General features: G+C 57.9%; 1 protein-coding gene across 2 annotated transcripts in view; it reads right to left on the reverse strand.

Moving 5' to 3' along the window:
- EXOC6B (exocyst complex component 6B) overlaps nucleotides 1-20666 on the reverse strand; it is a 131903-nt gene that overhangs the window by 92927 nt on the left and 18310 nt on the right. For both annotated transcript variants that reach the window (XM_077301354.1, XM_077301355.1), the window contains exons 2-6: nucleotides 19009-19174; nucleotides 17634-17681; nucleotides 17021-17111; nucleotides 16872-16917; nucleotides 15352-15556 (exon numbers count right to left, since the gene is read on the reverse strand). In XM_077301354.1, the coding sequence (XP_077157469.1) occupies nucleotides 15352-15556; nucleotides 16872-16917; nucleotides 17021-17111; nucleotides 17634-17681; nucleotides 19009-19174 (556 nt within the window). The remainder of the gene's footprint in view (nucleotides 1-15351; nucleotides 15557-16871; nucleotides 16918-17020; nucleotides 17112-17633; nucleotides 17682-19008; nucleotides 19175-20666) is intronic.

Below are 20666 nucleotides of genomic sequence, written 5' to 3' on the forward strand. Positions count from 1 at the left end.
CACCCCACACACCGAGCCCTTGGCTTCTGGCTCCCAGGACAGAGAAAGCCTCTTGCAGGAGCCAGCCACCTGCCCAGCAAGGAAAGGAGCTGGCAAGCGGAAGGCTCCACTGGCTCGGCCTCACTGCAAGCAAAGCACCCCTTGCTCGGAGGCAGCCAAGGAGGCAGCCAATCCCCCTCCTCAGGTGCGTTCTGCCACCAAGAACACGGTTCTGGAGCATAAGCAGAGAAGCACTCAGCTAAGGAGAAGAGGCACGCCCTGCACTCAGGGGGCCCAGGTCTCCTACGGACAAAAAAGGGGCGGCATGAAGAGTCTTGGGGACAAGAGCCGGAGCACGACCCAAGCAGGATTCCTCCGGCAACCACTTCGTGCAGACGTGAGCCACAAGCCCCTGGGAGCCAGAGGCCACCGAGAGCTCGTGCCCTGCTATGTGGCTAGTGCTGCTGAAGAAAGAAATGAAACGGAGCCCTGAGAGTCTTTCCGTTGGCTTTCCAAGGGCTGGATCATAAGCAGAACACATAATTTTGTCTAGTATCATTATCGTCTCTATATGCACACCTGACCTCCCTTTAGCCGTTATCTTGTGTATGCCTGTTGTGCGAAGAAGAGACTGGCGCAGAGCTGTCCTGCCCAAGCCGGCATGTGCTTGCCAGGGGGCTTCGGGCATCCATCCAGTCGCCGGTGCCACACCCATGGGCGATGCAGGGAACACCGGGACTCACACACACAGAATGCCGCAAGGGAGGGAGGGAGGAGGGAACGGGCCAGGAGCCACCGCATGCTGAAGCACCTGTCCAGCAGACAAGAAGCCCAGCTGGTGCCAACTGGATACCCACCCAGGGGTGCCTCTTCCCGCCCCTACAGTTCTTTGGCATTCTACGTCTTGGGGGAATTGCAGGCTTGGAAGTGGGCCCTGTGAAGGGGCCAGGAGTGGCTTTAGGGTGTTTCTTAGTGGGTGGGTGGGCGGGGTGGGCGGTGGAGGGTCTGACTCCTCCTGGGAGACAGGGACTTACCCAAACACGTGGGAAGGGACAGGCGGAGACCTAAAGAGGAGGCCGCAACGGAGGGTTCGTGCCAGAAAAGGAAGCCCCCCCCCCCTCGCCCTGCAAAACCAGGAGAGGCATCTGGGCCTCACTCTGAGAGTGGCTTGAAAGGAACCCTGGATCGCCACCAAAATGGGTGGGGTGGGAGCACCATAAATTTTTAAGATGTTGCAACCCCTCCCAAGAGTTTCCAAAGTCCCGTCTGGCATCTGAACTCTGAATGCACCTTTTAGCCAGACATGAAAGGAATCCCTCCCGCACTACAAAGAGCTTCCCTTTGGGAAAGGCCCTCCAAATGCTTCTGCAGGGGCTCCGGCCGGATCCGACGGCCAGCAAGGCCTCTGACGCCCTGCCCGCTGCACAGCCGAGGGCCCCTCCCACCGCACTCGCCCTCTCTCTGCATTGGGCAGCAGGGCCCTCTAGTCTGGCGAGGGGCGGCCACGGAGGGGAGGGGAGGAGAATGCGCGCGCCCCCTCCCCCGCCCCAGGCCGGACGCCGGACAGGGCTTTGCCTCCTTCGAGGAGAGACCGTGGGCTGCCCCGCCAATTGCTTCCAGCCGCTGGCACCGCGCTCCGCGAGGTCCCATACCAACGGCACACAGGACGTGGCTACCTGCACAAGCAGACCCCGGAGAAGGCAGAGGGAAGACCCTTGGGAGGACCCTCTGCAACCACCCGGCCGGCGGGAAGAAAGAGGAGCCGGGGGCTGCTGCTCAGCCGCGCTTCCCTCCACCCCCCCCCCCCCCGCTAGGAAGGCCCTTCCTCTGCCAGGGAGATCAGCTTAGGCCAGCCCAGATTCAAGGACCGGGGAAGCCGCGCAAGCACACGGCCCGGCAGTCTGGGACTACCGATTGACCCTGGGAAGCCCCCTTCACACCCTTTCCCAGGCAAAAGGAGAGGGAAGTTGCTGGTCAGACCCAAAAAGGTACCTGAAGACAGCCCGAATCAGGCCACCCCAGTCAGTCTCGCCTACTCAGACTGGCGGCCTTCTGGCTGCAGTGGAGCTGTGCGGTTGAGATTGGGGCCTTCTGCAGGCCAGGCCAGGCCTCTGCCGCTGAGCCACAGCCCCTCCCGGACACATCCTGGCATCTTTCATGCCTGGCCCCTCCCAATACGTCCCCTGAAGAGTTACCCTCAGCGGGACCCAGAGACGTGCGCCCGGCCTCGACCAGGACCAGGGCCTTTCCAGCCCTGCCCCTGAGTTGGCGGGATGAGCTCCAGAAGGGGACGCGGGGCCTGTCAGAACTCCCCTAGTTCCGCAGGGCCTGCAAAATGGAGCTCTTCCGCCAGGCATTGGGTTGAGGCCGGGCTGCCAGTAACTTCTAGGAGCCCCCCCCCCCCCCCCACATCTATACTTTGTCCATCAGTCGCAGAGGAGCAACAGGGGAGAGGCTGGGCAGTAAAGGCCGCAGATTTCTTTTAGAGCGTTTGCTTCATTCTAAGTGGTTTTAATGGGATGCATACCTCCCTGAGGGCTGGGCTGAGAGGGGCAGTCCTATAAATCGAATAATTAACACATTCAGACATACACGTGGAGATGCTGGGGACGGAACCCGGGACCTTCTGCCTATCACAGAGAGGCTCTCCCACCCAGGGAGCCACAGTCCCTCCCCCAAAACTGCACCGGGAATTCCTGCTCACGGGATTCAGTGGCTCCTGCATCTTCCTCAGGCACAGACTGCCTAGGGAGGGGGGGAGGCTGCAGCCACGAGACATCTGCACCACCCCAAACTGGCGATCCCAAACACATCTAAAGCGGGGGCAGGAGGGAGGATGTGCAGGGGAAAGAGGGATGCTGGGCTGACCTCTGGCACCCATACTCCCCACCCCGCACCCCCGTCCTGTCTTCTCGACGGTCTGCCTGCAGGCCGGGCACTCCACAAGAGGCCCTTGAACCGGGGCCTCCAGCCGCACCCACCTCCAGGGCAGGAAGCTCACCCACATCTGCCAGCGTTTTCGTCAGGCTTTTTCCTGTTAAGGGTAATGAGAAGCATCCAACATCACCCCACTGTGTTGTCCGACTTCAGGAGATTGATGGAATATGGAAACCATTAGAAGACTCACTTTCGCTCTTTAAAGAAAGAACGTAGACCTATAAACAAGGCCCAGGGGGCATTTCAGCAGCCTAATCTGCACAGGGAAGGGTTGGTTCCTGAAGTCAATCAGAAACTCTGAGGGGCAAGAACTGGGCTAGGCAGGGCAGTGGCGTGGGGGGGGGGGAGGAAGAACCAAAACTGCAGTCACTCCTTGAAGAAAAAAGGGACACATAACCAGGTGACTGGAAGTCTGCAAAGAGCCCAGTTTGCTTGCCAAGCAACTCGGTACAGCTAGAGAGGCTGTGGGGCCAAGATATGAAGGACCCTTCGGGGGGGGGGGGGATCGCCCCCAGGGACAGATTTCACCACACGGGATAAACGGGCACAGAATGGCCCCTGCACAGAGCCACCAACACCCAGAGGCTGTGTTGTCACAAAATATTCCTGGTGCAGAAGTTGTAAAGGTGAAATTATGGGCAGAAAAATCCCAGTTGGATCCTGGTCCAGAGATGCTCTGGGCTTCTGTGGCTGTGAAGGCCTGTGGAGGATGTGACTGGAAGTGGGCATCACGGGCGGCTCCGCGGAGGGGCTGATAGCGCATGAGGGCCTGGGAGGCACTCGGCACAGTGTGCTCTCCCCTCTCAGTCATTTGCTCACCGAGGACTTCCCCAGGCGCTCAGTGCCTTCCGCTCTGCTGGGGGGCGGGTTCTGACGGCACAGTGTGGAGGGCAGAAATGGCTGGATTTACTGTCACTCAATTGCAGTAGGAGACATCGTGCGATTTTGCCCCATATGTGGAAGTGGTCCTTGAATCTGTCACTTTGGCCACAAGGGTTGGGAGGACAGAAACAAGGCCTCGAAGAAAAAAGGAGTAGGCCGGTGCCAGGTGAGACCTCTCGGAAGGGCGTTCCAAGGAAGGGGGCCACCCCTGCAGAAGTCCAATGGGCCTGGAAGCCCAGCTGTTCACATGCAACCCGGAACACGCGAGCAAAGCCCTGGCCTGCCTCGGAAGGCGGCCGCCTGGGCACCCCACGGAGGCTGGCCGCCCACTGATCTGTGTGGGGTTTCACGTAACCACGGAGACGCCTGCTCTTCCCAGCGGGATTGCCCGTGGAGTCAACCAGCCCCTCACAGACCAGCACAGTTCTCCGCAGACCACGCTTCAGAAGGAAGCCGTGTCAGTCAGTCAGTCGGCCAAAGAGCAGCCGGGTCCAAGTCCGGGAGCCCTTGAGGGCAGCCTGATTCGGGGGGGGGGGGGGGTGAGCTTTCGCAAGTCAAAACATCCTCAGCTCAGACCCCCCAGAATCTTGACAGTCTTTGTCAGGTGCCACTAGATTGGAATCCGGCTGCCCCCTGGCCAGCAGCACCTCCGTCCGGCTCTGCTTTCCTGGCCCCCAACCATCCCATTCCCATTCCCAGGCACCTGCTCCACAGGCCCACAGGCTGGCTCAGCCCCTCAGGGGAAACAGGGCTGGGGCTCATCGGAAGATGGGTGGTGTCCCCCACCCCCACCCCCACGATCTCTGCCAGCCTGCAGGGACTGAAAGCAGCTCCCCAGTGCTAACTGGGGCCAGCCAGTCAGGAGGAGGAGGCTCACGGAAGCCCAGAGCCCCCCGATCCTGCCCCAGCCAGTCTGTCCAAAGGGGCATCATGGCTGACGGGAGGCCCAGGAGAATCCACGGGGACTGATGGCTGCCTTGGCAAAGCTCACGGGTAGCAACAGCCAAGGCCGTTTTGATCCTAACCCCAAGCCAAATCCCAATCAAAGGGGGCCTGGATGGCCTGCACCCTCCAAGCGCCCTCCCCACTGGAGCACCATTTGCTCAAGAAAGGAGAGTGACGGGGAGGGGGGAGCGTGGCCCACCTTCCAAGGCAGGAAGCAGACAAGAGAGCTATCCAAACTGCAGCTGCAGCAGGAGAAAGGAAGGGGAAAAGGGGCCTTTGGCAGCCGGGCCACAGGAGACGTGGTCCGGAGCTCGGCTGCCCTTAGCCGGCCTGGTTCCCCCACGGGGCAACCTCTGCCAAGAGCCTCCGGGAAAGACCTCTGGCATGCAAGGATCAGCCTCCACTACTAAGGGGTTAACACAACCTCTTGAAAAGTCTGCCAAGCGGATTATGTGCTTGGAGGAAATGCCACCAACCCTGAAATAAGACGAAACAGAAAACAACTTTGTTTGCCAGTTTGGCTAAAAGTGAGCAAGGTTATTAGAAACATACCCCGATTTGCTGCTAATAGAAACAGGGCAGAACAGAGACGTGAAACCCCTTTCTTCCCCACTCATTAATACAGAACGTTTATAACATACAACAAATTCCTTTGATCCAGAGGAGTTAAACTCCCTTTTCCTACCAATCCACTCATTAATGTTTTCAGCGCCCCCCGGTCACACCCTCGCAGCAGCCAAAAAACGCGAGGACAGCGAAAGGCATCTCTGGGCTCTTGTCGCAGTCATGGTTTCCGGAGGGCTCCAAGATCTGGCGGGGCAGCATTTCCCACACAGGGAGTTTGTTCGTCATCGCAGAGAGCTTCAAAACGCCAACTGAGGACGGTTCAACAACATTCCCAGGAGGTGGGTGGCAGCCTGGTTCCAGAGGGAAAGGACCGAGGACACGGAACAGCCAGGCGGCAAACCCAAGACAATGGTGGGAACGGCCGTCTCGGCCCACAGCGAGGCCACCAGCTCTGTCGGGTGAGAAAGGGCCAACCCGGTCACTCTGATGCCAAGCGAACGGCCCTGTGGCTTGAAGGACAACTGTGCTGAAGGGGGAAGGGCCAACCCTGGCTCCGCTGTGAGCCCCAGCAGCATCGCCCGTTCAAGGGACCGGGACGCCCCGCCTGAGACCCTGGACAGCTGCTGTCGGCCCCAGATGGCAAGACAGGCCTTGGTGGACTGAGTGCCTGTGTGGCTGTGAGCTTCAGCAGCGCCAGCAACCGTGTGCGACCTTCTGGGCACGAGCCAGGTGGCACCTCTGGCATCTCAAGGGCGGAGCGTCCAGAAGTCAAAGGCCAGGCTCCTCTCAAGAGCAAGAGGCGGGTCAGAATCAGAATCAGCCAGAGCTGGAGGAGACCCCAAAGAGCTATCCAGCCCACACACACACACACACACCCCTTCTCAGGGACTTAAATATCACACAATCCTTACAGGGGCTCTTCCAATCTCCTCCTAAAAACTTCCCTCCCCTCCAAAGGCAGCAGGTCCCATTTAGAAACAGGCCTCAACATCAGAACATACCTTCTCATGTGTAAACGGACTCTCCTCCCGTCCCGCAACTGAGCCCCCGGCTCCTAGTCCCGGTCTCTAGAGCTGCAGGAAGCACGTTGGCCCCCTCTGCAACAGGTCTGCCTTTTAGAAGAAGAAGGCTGGTTTCTATACCCCATTTTTATTACCTGAAGGACTCCCCAAGGAACTTGCAATTGCCTTCCCTTCCAGGCCCCACACCAGACATCCTGTGAAGTGGGTGGGGCTGAGAGAGCTCTGAAAGAACTGCTCTGAAAACAGCTCCAACAGGGCTGTGACTGGTCCAAGGTCACCCAGCTGGCAGCTGGCGGAGGAGGAGCAGGGAATCCTAGATTAGAGGTTGCTGCAGTGCACCTGGGCTCAAACTTTGCTCTCTGTCTTGCTCTTAAGACACAAAATCCTGCCTTGCTGGGCGAGAGGGACCATTTCCCCAGGGAAGCCCATTCACTGCAAAACATCCAGCCTCTCCTCTGCCCAGCTGCACTCACGGCTGCCTGTCTTCTCCATCTGCATGCGGAGGAGGAGCCCTGTTGGCCAAAGCTTAGCCCGGAAGCAGGACAAGTGCAGGAGCACCTCCAAGGGCCGAGACAAGCAGGGCCCAGAGAGCAACGCTGGGGAGCAAAGGGAGGTTCCCTGGGTCTCTAGACAGACCCGCCTGGTCAGTCCCGCTCCCACCGAAGCCGCGGCTGAGGCCCGGGCTGTTCTGAGATGGGGCCCCCCTCTGCGCTCTCTTGGCCCCACCTACATTCCTGTTGTCTGGGGCAGTGCCAGGTGAGGAAGAGCGGAGAGGGGCTTTTACGCCGTATCTGAGTATTGTGTTCTTATTGCCTTCTTCACTATTTCAATATATAGTACCGTATTATTGTTGAAAACCACCGCAAGCCCATTTGGGGAGGGGCGGGATAGAAATCAAATGAATAATAATGGTGGTCTTTGGAAGCTACAGATCCTAGGAAGGGCCTCAAGGGCCACGGGCAGCGAATGCCCTGATTGAACTACACTCCCCTTTGGTCCGTCTGGGATCCAACAGCTTCACCCTGGAGCCCCAAGGCACAGAATGACCAAAAGGGAGAGGCCAAAAGGCTCTTGCAGCCCACTTGAGCCACCCCAGAGCCACTTCTCTGCACCCTCCCCACAGCCCTCCTCCTCTGCCTCTCTTGCCAAAGGGAAAAGCCTCCGGCCCGTCAGCCTTCCCTCGCGGGCAACCTGCTCCCCTGCCCATTAAGGGCCCTCAGGAGGCTGATTCTGGGAACTGAGGCAGATGGTGAGTGGGGGGCGGAAGGGGCTGTGTCTGAGCTTGGCTCCGGCGGGCCTTTCTTGCAGGCCCAGGGAAATGCCAAGCACCCCTTTGGGGTCGGGAGGCCCCAGGTAGTTGTGTAGGAGGTTGAACTAGATTTCTTTCTTTCTTTGGATTTTTATACCGCCCATTCTTTACAGCTCTTGGCGGTTGATGACCCTGGAGGTCCCTTCCCACTCTACAATTCTATAATCCGCCTTGAGTCTCAGACAGAAAAGCAGAGTATAAATAATTACATTTTTGTCCCAGGACGCTGCCAGATAAAAGAGAGTTTTGAGTTGTCTTCTTCCTTGGCAATGCTGCTGTAAATAATGCTCTATTTTATCTTTTCACATCTGCCGGGTCCCTGGGATGTCCTTAAGGAAAGAGAGCGCAAAAGATGCAAAAGAAGCGAACAAAAACAGTGGCCCTTGCTAAGCAGAGGCTGTCCGCTGCCTGAACCAGGGACTCGACTTCCCTCGTGATGCCCACCCACCCGCACGGCATCCAAGCGGGACCCCCCACACAGAAAAAAGGTGAGAACTCCGCCTGAGCCGAGGGCTCACTCTGCTCCCCGCAGCGCCCCCGGCCAGCCAGCCAGCCCCCCCTCCCTCCCTCCCTCCCTCCCTCCCTCCCTCCCTCCCTCTGCCGGGTCTTGGCCCTCCTCGCTGCAGCCAGACGTTGCTTTCGCATGTCGCTTGGCAGATGTGGCCATGGGGCCATGCCAACTCACCCCCCAGCCCTCCCTTTTAATCAGAATTGCATCAAGTTTAGCACATGCTTTGAAATGTGCACAAGATTCAGTGCACAGCCTCAAGGGGGTCCTGCCCCATCCAAGCCGTGCAGCTCCTCCAGTAAATTCTGCTCTCAACTTTGGCTGAACCAGCAGGACTGTCAACGCCTGCCCGCTGCCAACCGGAGGAAAGGTTGCAGGGTCAGCGCCGAAAACAAACCCGAGAGGCTGCAGCGTGCCCAGGACAGGACAGGAAGTGTGATGATCCTGCCAAACGGGGGGGGGGGGAGAGGGGGGGCAACGATCAGCAGCAGAGAGCGGGGCCAGGGAAGGCGAAGCAGGCAAAGCAAGGCTGAGGCCAGGTAGGCTGGCACGGCCCGACAGCAGGCCCCAATCGACCAGGTGCTGCTGGAAGAGGGTGTTCCAATGGCCAGCCGAGGCCCTGACCCTTCTGGGCGCCCTTCCCCCTCCCAGACAAAGAGACAGTCCAGTAGCAGCCGGAGGGGGACCGTCAGTGGCCAGGGGGTGGGGGGGCTTTGGGCTGGTTTCCCAAAGGGACCCTGGGAGGGGTCCTTGTTCTAGTCTGCTGACCTCTGGGCCACGGCTATTTCTCCTAAAGGGTGGGGAGGGCTCCCGTTGTGCTACTGGATAAAGGGCCAAATCTCCCACCCCCCACACCAAAGGGGCTTCAGGCACAGGAAGTCAAAGGGCCCAATAGGACCACACCCAGCCTCCCCCTCTGCCCCCTCTCCACACAACTCACTGCGGTGGACAGAACACGAGCCAGGAAGGGAAATGGAAATTTGAGGGGTTCTGTTTCTTTTCCAAGGTCATAAAAACAATACAGAGGAGTACCTGTTAATCCATCCCTATAAATTATTATGTTATAAACACAGACATAAAGGCATAGAATTCCTATTTCCACAGAAAGCCAAGAAGTGTTCAAATAAAGAGAGTTTTTTAAGATAATAAGCCCATTTGCGCTCTGAGCCCATGGAGTGGAGGGGGGGAGGGAGAACGCTCCTGTCTCGCCTGCCTGCCCAGAGCTCAGAAGCCGGCAGTGTTGGCCAGTCTGCCTCCCGCCTCCTTCCCCCTGACTGACGCTTGCTCCCCGGGCCTCTAGAGACCCTTCTGCAAAGCAGCCGGTCAGAAAGGGGGACCGCTGCTCACACCATCGGGTGGCCGTCCTCAGGGCCGCCCGCCTCGACCAGCAGTGCCTCCTCCAACTGGATCCGCACCTGGCAAAGCGCCTCCAAACTCCCGCCCCCAAGGTCCTTTCGGTCAGAGCTGCCCCCGGTCACTGGAGGACCCTGAACACACCAGACGGCTCCTCCCGCTCACACACACACACACACACACACTGCCGGCGGATCAGTATTCGGAAAGGCGGATCAACTCCTGTGGCCAAATGAAGCCCTGGGGCGGCTGCAACACCTAGAAGACACCTGGGGAGCTGGAGGCAGTGCGACCAGGAGGTCACGGGCAGCCCCCACAGCAGGAAAATGGGCTGGGCAATTTGTTCCCCGCTAGGACAGGAGCCGCAGCGAGCGTCACAGGAGCCAGAGCCTGGGCCCACGTGGCCATAACCGGGCAGGAGAGCTCTGGAGATGCTGCAGGAAGGAAGCGCCGAGATTCTCAGAGGGGGAAGTCTTTGGCTCAGCGATTCACCGGAGATCCACAAACACCTTCAGCTAATGAGGAACGGCTCCCATGGGTCTGCAAGGAGAGTCTCTTGGAGGAGGGGGTGGTGCTGGCATCTTGTGGAGCCCAAAAAACTGCCTAAAACCCCCCATCCTTAGAAGCCGCAGAGCGCGCTGACTGATGGCCCTCTGGCTAGGGCAGAACAGGACCAAGGTGGGAGGACTGGGGGGAGGATTCGGGCCAGCAAGGGAAGCCTCTTGCTTCTGCGCTTCTCCCGCGTCACTCAGGGAAGCAACACGCACAGGCGGGGGATGCTAGTGGGCCAGCTGCTGCTACTTCACAGAGAGGGACTCAGCTCTGGAACTCACTGCCAAAGGCCCTCCTTCCTTCCTTCCTTCTTCATTTATTTTCTTTGAGGTGGCCACAGGAACAGCTTGAAAGGGTGATCAGTAGATTCATGGCGGAGAGGCCTATTGGCGGCTACTAGCCCTGGTGACCGAAGGGAACGTCCCCATTGCGAGGCACTAAACCTCAGGACACCAAGGGAAGGCCTCAGCCTCTGGGCCCTGCGATTGGCCAGAAGGCAGCTATGACTCGATGGCACCTCGCACCACCAAAAACCATAAAACCAATAATTTAAAAACACAATCTAGGACAGCTTTAACTAAATGCAGTCCCAAATAAAACTGTCTTCAGCTGCCTCAAGAGCAAAAGTGGGGGGGCCAAGCAGATCTCCTTGGGAAGGCGGCTCTCTAGTTGTGGGGCAGCCACCAAAAAGGCCCTCGCTCACGTGGGGGAGTCGGGAGGGCCTTTTCCTGGGAACTTGATTCCTGGGGCAGGGACATCTGGGGAAGGACAGCCCTTCACCTCTGGGGCACTTGAGCAACTCCCCTTCCTCTGCTTCTGAAACCACCTCTATCGGGGACGCGCCCGTAATTCCCGACTTCTGGCCCCGGGATGCCAGGGGAGTTTCATTCAAGCACCTCCAGGTCAGCAAGGCCAGGCAATTCCAGAGGCTGGAGGGGGGGGGAGGCCCACGACAGGCAGCCCTGCTGCTGCCAAGCGGCTGACAAACAGTAAGACAAGGTTGCTGTCTGCACGAACAGTTAAATCTAATTTTCTATAAAGTATACATACCAAGAGAAAACCTCCAACCACTTCCATCTGTGCTGCAGGAGATTACACAAGGGCTGGAAATCTTCGGCTTGCAGATAATTAAAAACACCGCCCAAACGGCACTTTTAAACATTGTTCCGGGCCACTGGAAGGGCAGCCATCAGCATCTGGAACGTGAGCCCACATTCGCCGAACATGTCATTCCATCCACCACATTCCCCAGCCAAAGGGGGGAAAGGGGACGGCTGCTCTGGGCACACGGCGAGCCAGAGAGGAAGAGCGTGTTTGCCTCTGAAACGAAGCTCAAGCAGATTCCACAAGGGCTGCTCCACTGGCTGCTGGGGCGGCGGCAGCCACAGGTACTTCAGCCCAACACAGGGAGAAGGGTCCCGCTAGGCTCCCTCTGCACACGCAGGCGCCCCTGTCCTAATGGGAAGGGCCCAAAGGCCAAGCAGAGGCGTGGACCCCCAGAGTTTGGTGGCACCTTGAAGACCACCCAAGTGTCCTCCTGGTACCATTCAGAGCCAAATCTGAGTCCAGTGGCGGACACGCAGAGGCTGAAACTTTGAGTCCAACGGTGTTGGTCTTCAAGGAGCCCCTGGACTCTCTGTCGTTCTGCTGCTTCAGACCAATACGGCGACCCACCCACGTCAAGCTGTCACAGAGGCTGTGAACCAGGAACACCACCCCCACCCCCACTTCAACCCACACCTCTGCCCCACAGATGAGAAGGAAGGTTAGATGGCACAGAGGCTTGGCTAGGGGGGACAACGCAGCCCAAGGGAAGAGACCTGCCCATCTTTCACCTGACTGAGAGTCCTTATCCCGAGGACGCCAAAAGGAGCCTTCCCGCTGGCCACAGGCCTTGAGCGTCCAGCCCAATCCCGCTGTCGCCTTGAAGAGGAAACGGGCCCACCAGCAGGGCAGGACCCCAGCACCCTCTTCCCTCTCCCCGGCTGCTGAACAGCCCGAGCCAGACTCGGAGGCTTTGTGGAGAGACACATTCCCCGCCACTCGGGCACCAAAAGACAAATGAAAGCGATTAGTACTTTCCGTGAGCGCAAGAAAGGAAGACCTATCCAGAAGCATGGTTTCTTTTCATGGCCAAAGACTAAATATTTCCATAAACAATCAAAGCTCCTAACTGCTTGCATCAGGTAAACCCGGAGCATTTTAAGAAGTCTAAGTGGAATACCAGCAGGCACTTCCTCAGTCTTGGGTACCTGCTGGCCTTTACGGGCTCCATGGGGTTGTGGCGGCCGGCAGGGAAGGCCAGCCCAGGGGGCTCCCCGATCCAGGAGCCGAATTTCCTCCAGGCCAGACTGGCCAGGGATTCTGGGGTTTGGGGGAGGGGGGCGTCATCTGGGCATGGAACTGGGGTCACTGTGGGTGGGCAGGGAGTGGTGAGTCCCTGCATTGTGCAGGGGGCTGGACTAGATGGCCCTTCCAACTCCATGACTCTATAAGGCCTGAACAAAGCAGGAGAACCTCGTGCTTCTCGTGCCAGACAAGTGGTGTCATTATGCAATCCCATCAACCGAGATCATCACATGAAGGCAGGAAGCGGCTGGATCCTGAGTCACACACACACACACACACACACACACACACACGCACACCCCGCGTTCCCTCCAAGCCACAACTGTCTGTTCCGACTGGGCCTTTCATGTCACCTGCTGCCTGGTCTTTTCAACGGAAGATGCTGCCAGGGATTGGACCAGGACCTTCTGCCTGCCCAGGAGACGTCCCACTGTGAAGCCATGGCCCCTCCTTATTCGGCTGACTCTACACAGCACAAGTTAGCTCCTCCCCTCAGGTGGGGCTGGTGGAAGACATGTTAGCTATGCAGCAGCAGGGCCCCCAGCTGTGGGGTGACGTATCGCCTCCTCTGGTGTCACAGGGAGCACACAGGCACTGCATTATTCCGGAAGTTAAAGAGCTCCCGGGGGCCAAGATCCAGGTGGGAGTTGGGCCTTGAAAGCCCCAAACAGGATGGCCCAAAGGCATCTACCTCAAGGAAAGTCTCCCCCCATCCGCATCAGCAAAGGTGCTCTCAGGTGAGTTGCTGGAGGCAGCACGACTGACGGTGCCAGGGGGCGGAGAGAGACCTGCTGGCTTCAGTGGATTATCTGAGAGGCAGGAGAAGACCACCCCTCCTCTTGCTCTGACTGGGTTCCTCCGCAGGCTTCGATTAAGTTGATCAGGCCGCCTTGACAACATGTTTGGTGGCAGAAGCAAGCATGCTTTGATCTGGGCTCCATCCTTCCTTGGGACTTGGGAAAGATGCCCACGGGAGACCGGCTGGCATCAGGGGGGACTTGTCTTGTCGGGTTCCTCCATCATTCAGCCGCTATGAAAAGCTCTCCGTTTTGGAATTGGATGCCATCAATATGGCCGCTCTGTATCTCCTGCTCCAAAGCTCCTGGTGGGGCTTGGCTGTTGTGGTTCAGTGGCGGAGGGGGAAGAAATGGAAACGGAGCCCTGACCAGGCAGAGGCAACGCCGGCCAAGAAGCCTGGCGGCCTGAAGAGCACTCACCGGCCCCACTGGGAGACTCGGGCCCAGCGCTGCTGCGGGAGAAGTCAGTTAATGCAGCCCCATAACTGCTGGCCTGCAAATTAGTTAGCCCAGAAGACAGTCATTATGTCATTAGAAAGGAAGATATTACGGCTAAGGCTCACTTACTTTGGACACATCATGTGATCAAACTCGCTAGAAAAATCATCAACGCTTGGCATGGTCAGCGGCCAAAGGAAACGTGGTTGCCAAAGGATCCGCTGGCTCGACACGATCAAAGCCGACACAGGGATGACCACGAACCGAACAAAAGAAGCAGTCAGAGACAGAGACGAATGGAGAAAACTGTCCTATAGAATCACCGAGGGGGAGACACGACTGAACGGGTAACATCATGCTCAGAAGACGGTGCCTTACTGCGACCCAGCTGCTCTGGCCCCCTGGAGCCCTGCCGCAAAGAGACCAGGACTTTTAGGGCTGTTTTCGCAGGGCCCTTCTCTTGGAGCTCCCTCAGCCCCACCTGCCTCACAGGAAGGGAAGGGTGTTTGTCAGCCGTTTTGGGTCTCCTTCGGGTACTGAACAGCACTGTATAAAAACCAGCTATCCTCCACCGCAGAGGCAACGATCCTAGAGCGTTAGTTGCCCTCCTCTCGCTATAATTGGGCTAACTTCCCCACAAGCTCAAAAAACCATGTTCCAGGACACGTGTGAAAGCAATTCGGGTAACACGCCCCCTGCATCCTCTGGCGTGGCCCGACCTTCGGAATGCCCAAACGGAGGCTCCCACCCTCCCGGCATGCCACAGACGAGGAAAAACAGAGCACACCAGAGTGGTCCCAGGAAGGGAACGCGACTGACTCCACTGCGCTATGTATGGTGCACATTATCTGCTGTCACACGCGAGGCCTGCTTCTCATATGATTAGCGGTACAGAGCAAGAAGGGTCACGACGTCTGTCTGTCTGTTTGTCTGTCGCAGTAGAACAAAGCAAGAGTCCAGGATCCCCTTCAGGAGAGACAGAATTTGTGGCTGGGAAGAGCTTCTAGGAACGTAACTAAGAAAGTGCCCCAACAGTCAGGGACCAGCAGCACGAGGGAGGAAGTCTTCCTGATTCCTCCTTTGACTCAAGTCAGCAGGCAAAGCACTTCCCTCTCCAATCCCAGCTTGCTTGACTCATTTATTGACTGAACCGCCTGTGTGCATCTTGCGGCCAGCCTGGTCTTCCTTGGAGGTCACCCTGCCAAGGGCTACCCAGGGCCGCCGTGCTCAGCCTCCCAGCTCTGACGGGGTCGGGCCGGCCTGGGCCATGTAGGTCTGGTGTGCTTAGCAGCAGCCAGGAAGCTGCACACAGTGCCCCACAGTCCCACCCAGGGTCACACCTCCCCCCACACCCATGCACAGCACTTCAGACATCTCTTCGGAGACGCCACAAACACGAGCAGGGGCAGGCCTTCCAGTGAGAGAGACCGCACAGAAGGGATCGGCTGCCCTTGGAAACAGAAGGCGACGAACTGCAGACAGCAAGCCATTCCTAACCTCGAGACTGTCCAAGCCCCCGTCTCACGCACCCAGGTCCCCCTGCTCTCTTCCAGAAAGCTGGGCTGGAAGATGCAACCAACCCCACCTTCGCGGGCAGCAGCAGAAGGAGACAAGAGACACTGTTCCTGGCAGGTGCCCACAGCAGCCATGGAAGGCCCCAGGATGGACTGGGCTTCTGGGCGGGGGGGGGGGGCACTCTGCCCTGCTACTCACCTGCTTCATCGCCGTCTCCCCAATCTTGTCCGAGTGCCTGCGAATGCTCTCCAGGAAGTCCTTGAGGTCAGACATGGAAACCTCCTTGATTTCTTCACGAAGGCTGGGAATGCTGTCCACCATGATCTTGCAGAAGTGATAATGGCTCACCTGCGGCAGGTAGGTATGCTCAAGGTGCCCCAGGGTCTTCAGAGCAGGGTAGTGCCTGGAAGAGAAGATCAAGCCCCATCAGAAAGAGCTGAGCCACACCTCAGCCACAACTGTCCCTCCCACTAGACTCCACCAAAGACCGGCTCCCAATCCATGGCATTCATGTCCCCCTGGGGCGAAAAGAACAGTGCCCCCTTCTGGGACGCCAGGCACCTGGGAATACTCTGCTGAAGGAAACCTCCACCGAGGGGCCTTTTAGGGCCACCTGCTAAGAAGTCCCAGCGAAAAGCCAGCTTTACAGGACGAGAGAGGGTGGTGATGATGACGTCATCCGTTCAGTCGTGTCCCACCCCCGGCGATTCTATAGGAAAGTCTTTGCCATGCGCCCCTGTCTCTGACTGCTTCTTTTAGTTAGTTTATGGGCAGCCCTGTGTCGGCTTTGATCGTGCTGAGCCAGCAGATCCTTTGGCGACCACGTTTCCTTCTGCCACTGACCATACCGAGCATTTATGATTTTTCTAGGGAGTTGGATCGCATGACATGTCCAAAGTAAGTGAGCCTTAGCCGTAATATCTTCCCTTCTAATGACATAGTTGGTTAAGAGAGGCAACCTCTAATCTGGATAGCCGGGTTGGATTTCCCACTTTGGCTAACCAGTGCCAGTTCTCTCAGAGCTCTCAGCCCCACCAAATTCACAAGGTGTCTGTTGTGGAGAGAAGGGGAGGCAATTCTACCCAGTGGCTCAAGAGTGACTCTGACTCTCTCTGTGAGTCAGAACTGCTGCCTGTCCAGGTAGACCACACTGATCTCAACAGACCAATGGCCTGATTCTGCCTCCTGTGTTCGTGTGCATCTTAAGTGGGGGGAACTGCCCATAGGTGGCAGCCAAAACAGCCCTGTGAAGGTCTTTAAAGGCTGCAAACAGCACCCTCAACTGGATTCAGCTGGCAGCTGTTGTAAGATGGGTGAAGCCTGTCCCCAGAGGCTAGCTACATACTGAACCCGCTGGCAAGTTCCAGGTTGTCTTCAAGGGCAGACCAGCAGAGACTGCATTACAGTAATCCAGGCATGACCTTAGAAAAGCACGGCTTGGCCTCGCCAGATAGGTTAAGTCTAAGAACCAGGAACAGGCGGCCGGAGGCTTTCTTGGCCACTGGACCAACCTGCCTTTCCCACAGCCAGGCCCGGACCAGAAGCTCCTGCAGCAGCCAGCTGCAGTCCATGCAAGACAAGCGGAGATGCTTTCCTCTGAAACGTGGACTGACGGAGAGGAGAACAGCATCACTCCTGTCTGGTCCAGACCCACCCTCAGGAGTTCCACTCAGGCGTCCAGGGCAGCCCCTCCCCATTTGCCAGGTCTGCAGTCTTACCGCTTGGCTTCCATTTGCTCCCTCAGCTTGCTATCCATCTCTAGAACTGGGACAGAAGAGAGACAAAGAGGCCAATAAGAGACACCGGCCAGGGCACTGTTGTCCGGCAGCTCTGCCCCCCACCGGCCGCCCACAGCCACGCCACCCACCGGGAAGGCACTGCGTGAGCTTGTCCACGGTGGCCGAGATATTCCGCTGCTGGAGGCGACATTGTTTCAGCTCTTCCATGGCTCCCACCAGCTGTAAGAAAAACCTCCATGTTACCACAGCAACTCCACTCAAGAGGTCTTAGCCAGAGAGCTGCTTGCTGGAGACAGGGCGGGGCGATTATCTGTAAAGTCCTCCTGTCCTGGGGACAGCTGGCAGGGTGGAATGAGGAGCTGTGTGGACCTGCACAGGCTGGGGAGACCAGGCCAGGGCTGGGTAACTCAAGTCCCTTCCTGTGTCCCTCTGCATAGAATCCCAAGAGCAACTAGGCTCAAGACTCAGGTGCATCACTCCCCAAGAGCCTAGACGTTTAGCCATTCTTCTGGCCCTGGGTATGTTCAGAACTAAACAAGTGGGCACAGGCTGTCTCCAAGAGAGGCACTTTCACTGTGGAAGAGACGGGCAGGCATGGACCTTCCCACTGGGGGAGGCAGGCAGAGATGGACAGGCAGACTTTCCCACTGGGGGGGGGGGGAGAGGGCTCCCCAACCCAGAACACCAGCCCATCTGGCCCCAAGACCAACTGCTTCTTCCAGCATGGACCCCCGGGCTCACCTTCTTGCTTTCTGTCTGCAACTTTCGGTTCGTGTCGGTCACTTGGTTCTGTGAAAAGAAAGCCACACGGCATTTGAGTTTGTGCACTGTGGGCAGCCTTGGTGCTGGGCTAGGGGAAAGAGGAAACAAAACTCAGCAATACAAACCGGGGAGACCTGCCTTGTGAGCTTCACCCCCACCCTGAAAGCTGATCCTGGAAATCAGGGAATTGTTTAAAACTCACTGTGGCCAGGTTCTTGGGCTGCTTCTGGCCGTGACCAGGGAGACGGCTGACCATGGTGCCCGCTGGAGGGACCCCTGGACGGGCTAGAGAGGTTCAGAGGGGGGTTGCCCTGGCCTGCCTCCGCATCACCACCCTGGACTTCCTTGCAGGTCTCCCCTCCAAGTCCTCACCAGGGCTGACCCTGCTTAGCTTCTGAGATCTGATGAGGCTGGGCTGGGCAGGTCAGGGCTGTTGCCTCCTGCCCAATCAGGGAAGACTGGCTGAAGCCTCGTCTAAAGCCCAATGCAAAACCATCATGTTTCCACAGATATCTCAGGAGCGCATCTACTTCTCGGTCCTGGCCACGACCTGGTGGAATGAGCTCCTGGAAGAGCTAAGGGCCCCGTGGGAGCTTCCAGCATTCCACAGGGCCTGCAAGATGGAGCTCTTCCGCCAGGCCTATGGCTGAGGGCAATGCGGCGAGGAAGATCTGATGCCCCCCCCCCCCCAGTGTTAAGAGCGCAAGCATTCACCATGGGATCTGCGCTTCTTCCTCCCAATCCTGTACTAGATTTCGGGGGGGGGGGGGGATAGTGGGTTGCAGACTGGAATCAAACCCAAGAGAGGCAGAAAATCAACCCCAGCATGGCATCATGTGCAGGGGTCATGCCACACAGTCTCGACCGGATAGGCCAAGGTGCCAAGTCATCTTGGGGACAAATTCTGTATGACCTCCAAATCCTGTGCAGTTCCCAAAAGAGAAAGGGGCTTGGGACAAGTGGCCCAGCCCCGCGAGATGAGGGCTGTCCCCCATCGCCTTCCCTGTTTGGGGACATCAGGGAAGAGGCCTGCTTCTGCCAGGCAGACAAGAGGGCTGGGGCTGGGAGCTGCCGATTCCTCACCCCCTCATCTCGCCTTTGGCTTGGTCAAAGCACACCGTCTGCCTCAGCCCCACCTGAGAGTCCCAACGAGGGCTGGAAAGCATGCCACACGCTGGACGCGCCAGAGGCAGGGAGTTGGGTCGGGCACACACTCTCTAGAGCAGTCCCTCCCATTCCCTCTGCATGGCACTTTCTGCAGCAGCCTCAACAGGCCCATCTATAAGCAGCAACACCCGACATGGCAAACATCCAAAGGGGCCCAGTGCCCACCAGGACCAGGGGGCTTCCTTGCCTTGAGTTTCTGGGCTTCAGCCCGGACCTTCAGGAACTCTGTGACGGCGTCCACAAAGCCCTGGTAGTGGAAGTTGCACATCTTCTCGATCTCACGGTCGTGATTCCGGATGCGTGCGTCCAGCTTCTCCATGAAGCGCCCGTGCTCCTCCCCATCGTAGACAGACCTGGGGGAGGCACAGAGCCGGGTCGTTAAGAGGCGCAGGTACCCTCCCCAGCAGCCAGCTTGGCTCTCCACCAAGGACCACTGAAACAGGCCAATGAAAATAACCCGGTGAGGCTGCAGCAGCACCCAAATCCCCACTGCAGTAACCCCATCACGGCTACTTCCGGGGGGAAGCCAGGGAGGTGAGAGCGGCAGGCTCTGCAGGCATGTGGAGGGGTGAGACAGAGAAAGCTGGAGAAGGCAAACCGGACTGGAAAGGGAAAAACAAAAACCCAGCCATGCGGCACCGTATAGCTAGAGGACAACTGGAGGGGGGGAGGGGAGGCTGGTGGTCAGGCAAGACCATCCACTGGCCAACTGGAAAGAGAATTGAGATCCGGACTATCTAGAAGGAGAATCACAGAACCATAGAGTTGGAAGGTACCTCTAAGGTCATCTAGTCTACCCCCAAGTCCATGCCCAGATGATGCCCCCCCCCTCCCCGGCAAAAAAAAAAATCCCTGGCCAGTCTGGCCTGGATGAAATTCAGCTTTTGATCCCAAAGTGGTGATTAGCATTTCCCTGGGCATGAAGAAAGGGCCACAGGAGCCAAGCTCAGACACAACCCCTCCTGCCCACCCACTCACCATCTGCCTAAGTTCATAGAATCAGCCTCTCCGCCAGATGGCTCTCCAGCCTCTGCTTAAAAATCTCCAAAGATGGAGAACCCACCACCTCCCGAGGAAGCCTGTTCCGCTGAGGAACCGCTCTGACTGTCAGGAACTTCTTCCGGAAGTTTAGCCAAAAATTCTTTCGCCAAAGAAGAGTTGTTTTTTATTCCCCCCTGTTCAGTGCCCAAAGGAGTGTCCAAGCAGCTTACAACCACCGTCCCTCCCTCTTCCCACAACCCGGTTCTCCAGATTAGAGGCCGCTGCTCTTAGCCTCGACACCGCACTGGCTTTCTGCATGCGTGGTTCCTTGCGTGGGCTGCCTTCAGATGGAACGCACTGGTTCCCCTGCCTCTCCAATGGCCAAAAGCGAAGGGACACACTCAGAAGGCCAGGCAGGCTGCAGGCTGATCACTACACTGCGTGTAAGAAACTCAAACATTTGTGCCTCTGCATTTCATCAGCATGACCAGCAGTCCCATTCTGGATGCCACGTGACTGGCACTGTACTTTGCAAGTGAAGACCCACAAGAGGGGGGGGAGGGAGAGTTGCCTCCTTGTCCTCCCCTGCTGTTTGCCTGCTTTTCCCCTCTGGGGAGCAGCAGCAGCCCCTCCGCCTTCCCCCATCTCCCGCCACTTGCCTGTTTCTTCTCCACCAGGGGCTGGAAGTCTGGGGGAGGGCAAAGCAGCAGCAACCCCCAAGTCCCCCCCCCAGGCCAGCAGCTGGCTCAATATGCCCATTGCCTGCCCTGAAACAGGCAGCCTCGGGGTTGAGGAAATCTGGGGGAGCCCCCCCCCCACACCTTCTAGAAAAATATCTCCTGCTTTTCCCCCTGCACCCCAGCC

Source organism: Paroedura picta, chromosome 10 (assembly GCF_049243985.1).
Source record: "Paroedura picta isolate Pp20150507F chromosome 10, Ppicta_v3.0, whole genome shotgun sequence".
NCBI classification, from domain to species: domain Eukaryota; kingdom Metazoa; phylum Chordata; class Lepidosauria; order Squamata; family Gekkonidae; genus Paroedura; species Paroedura picta.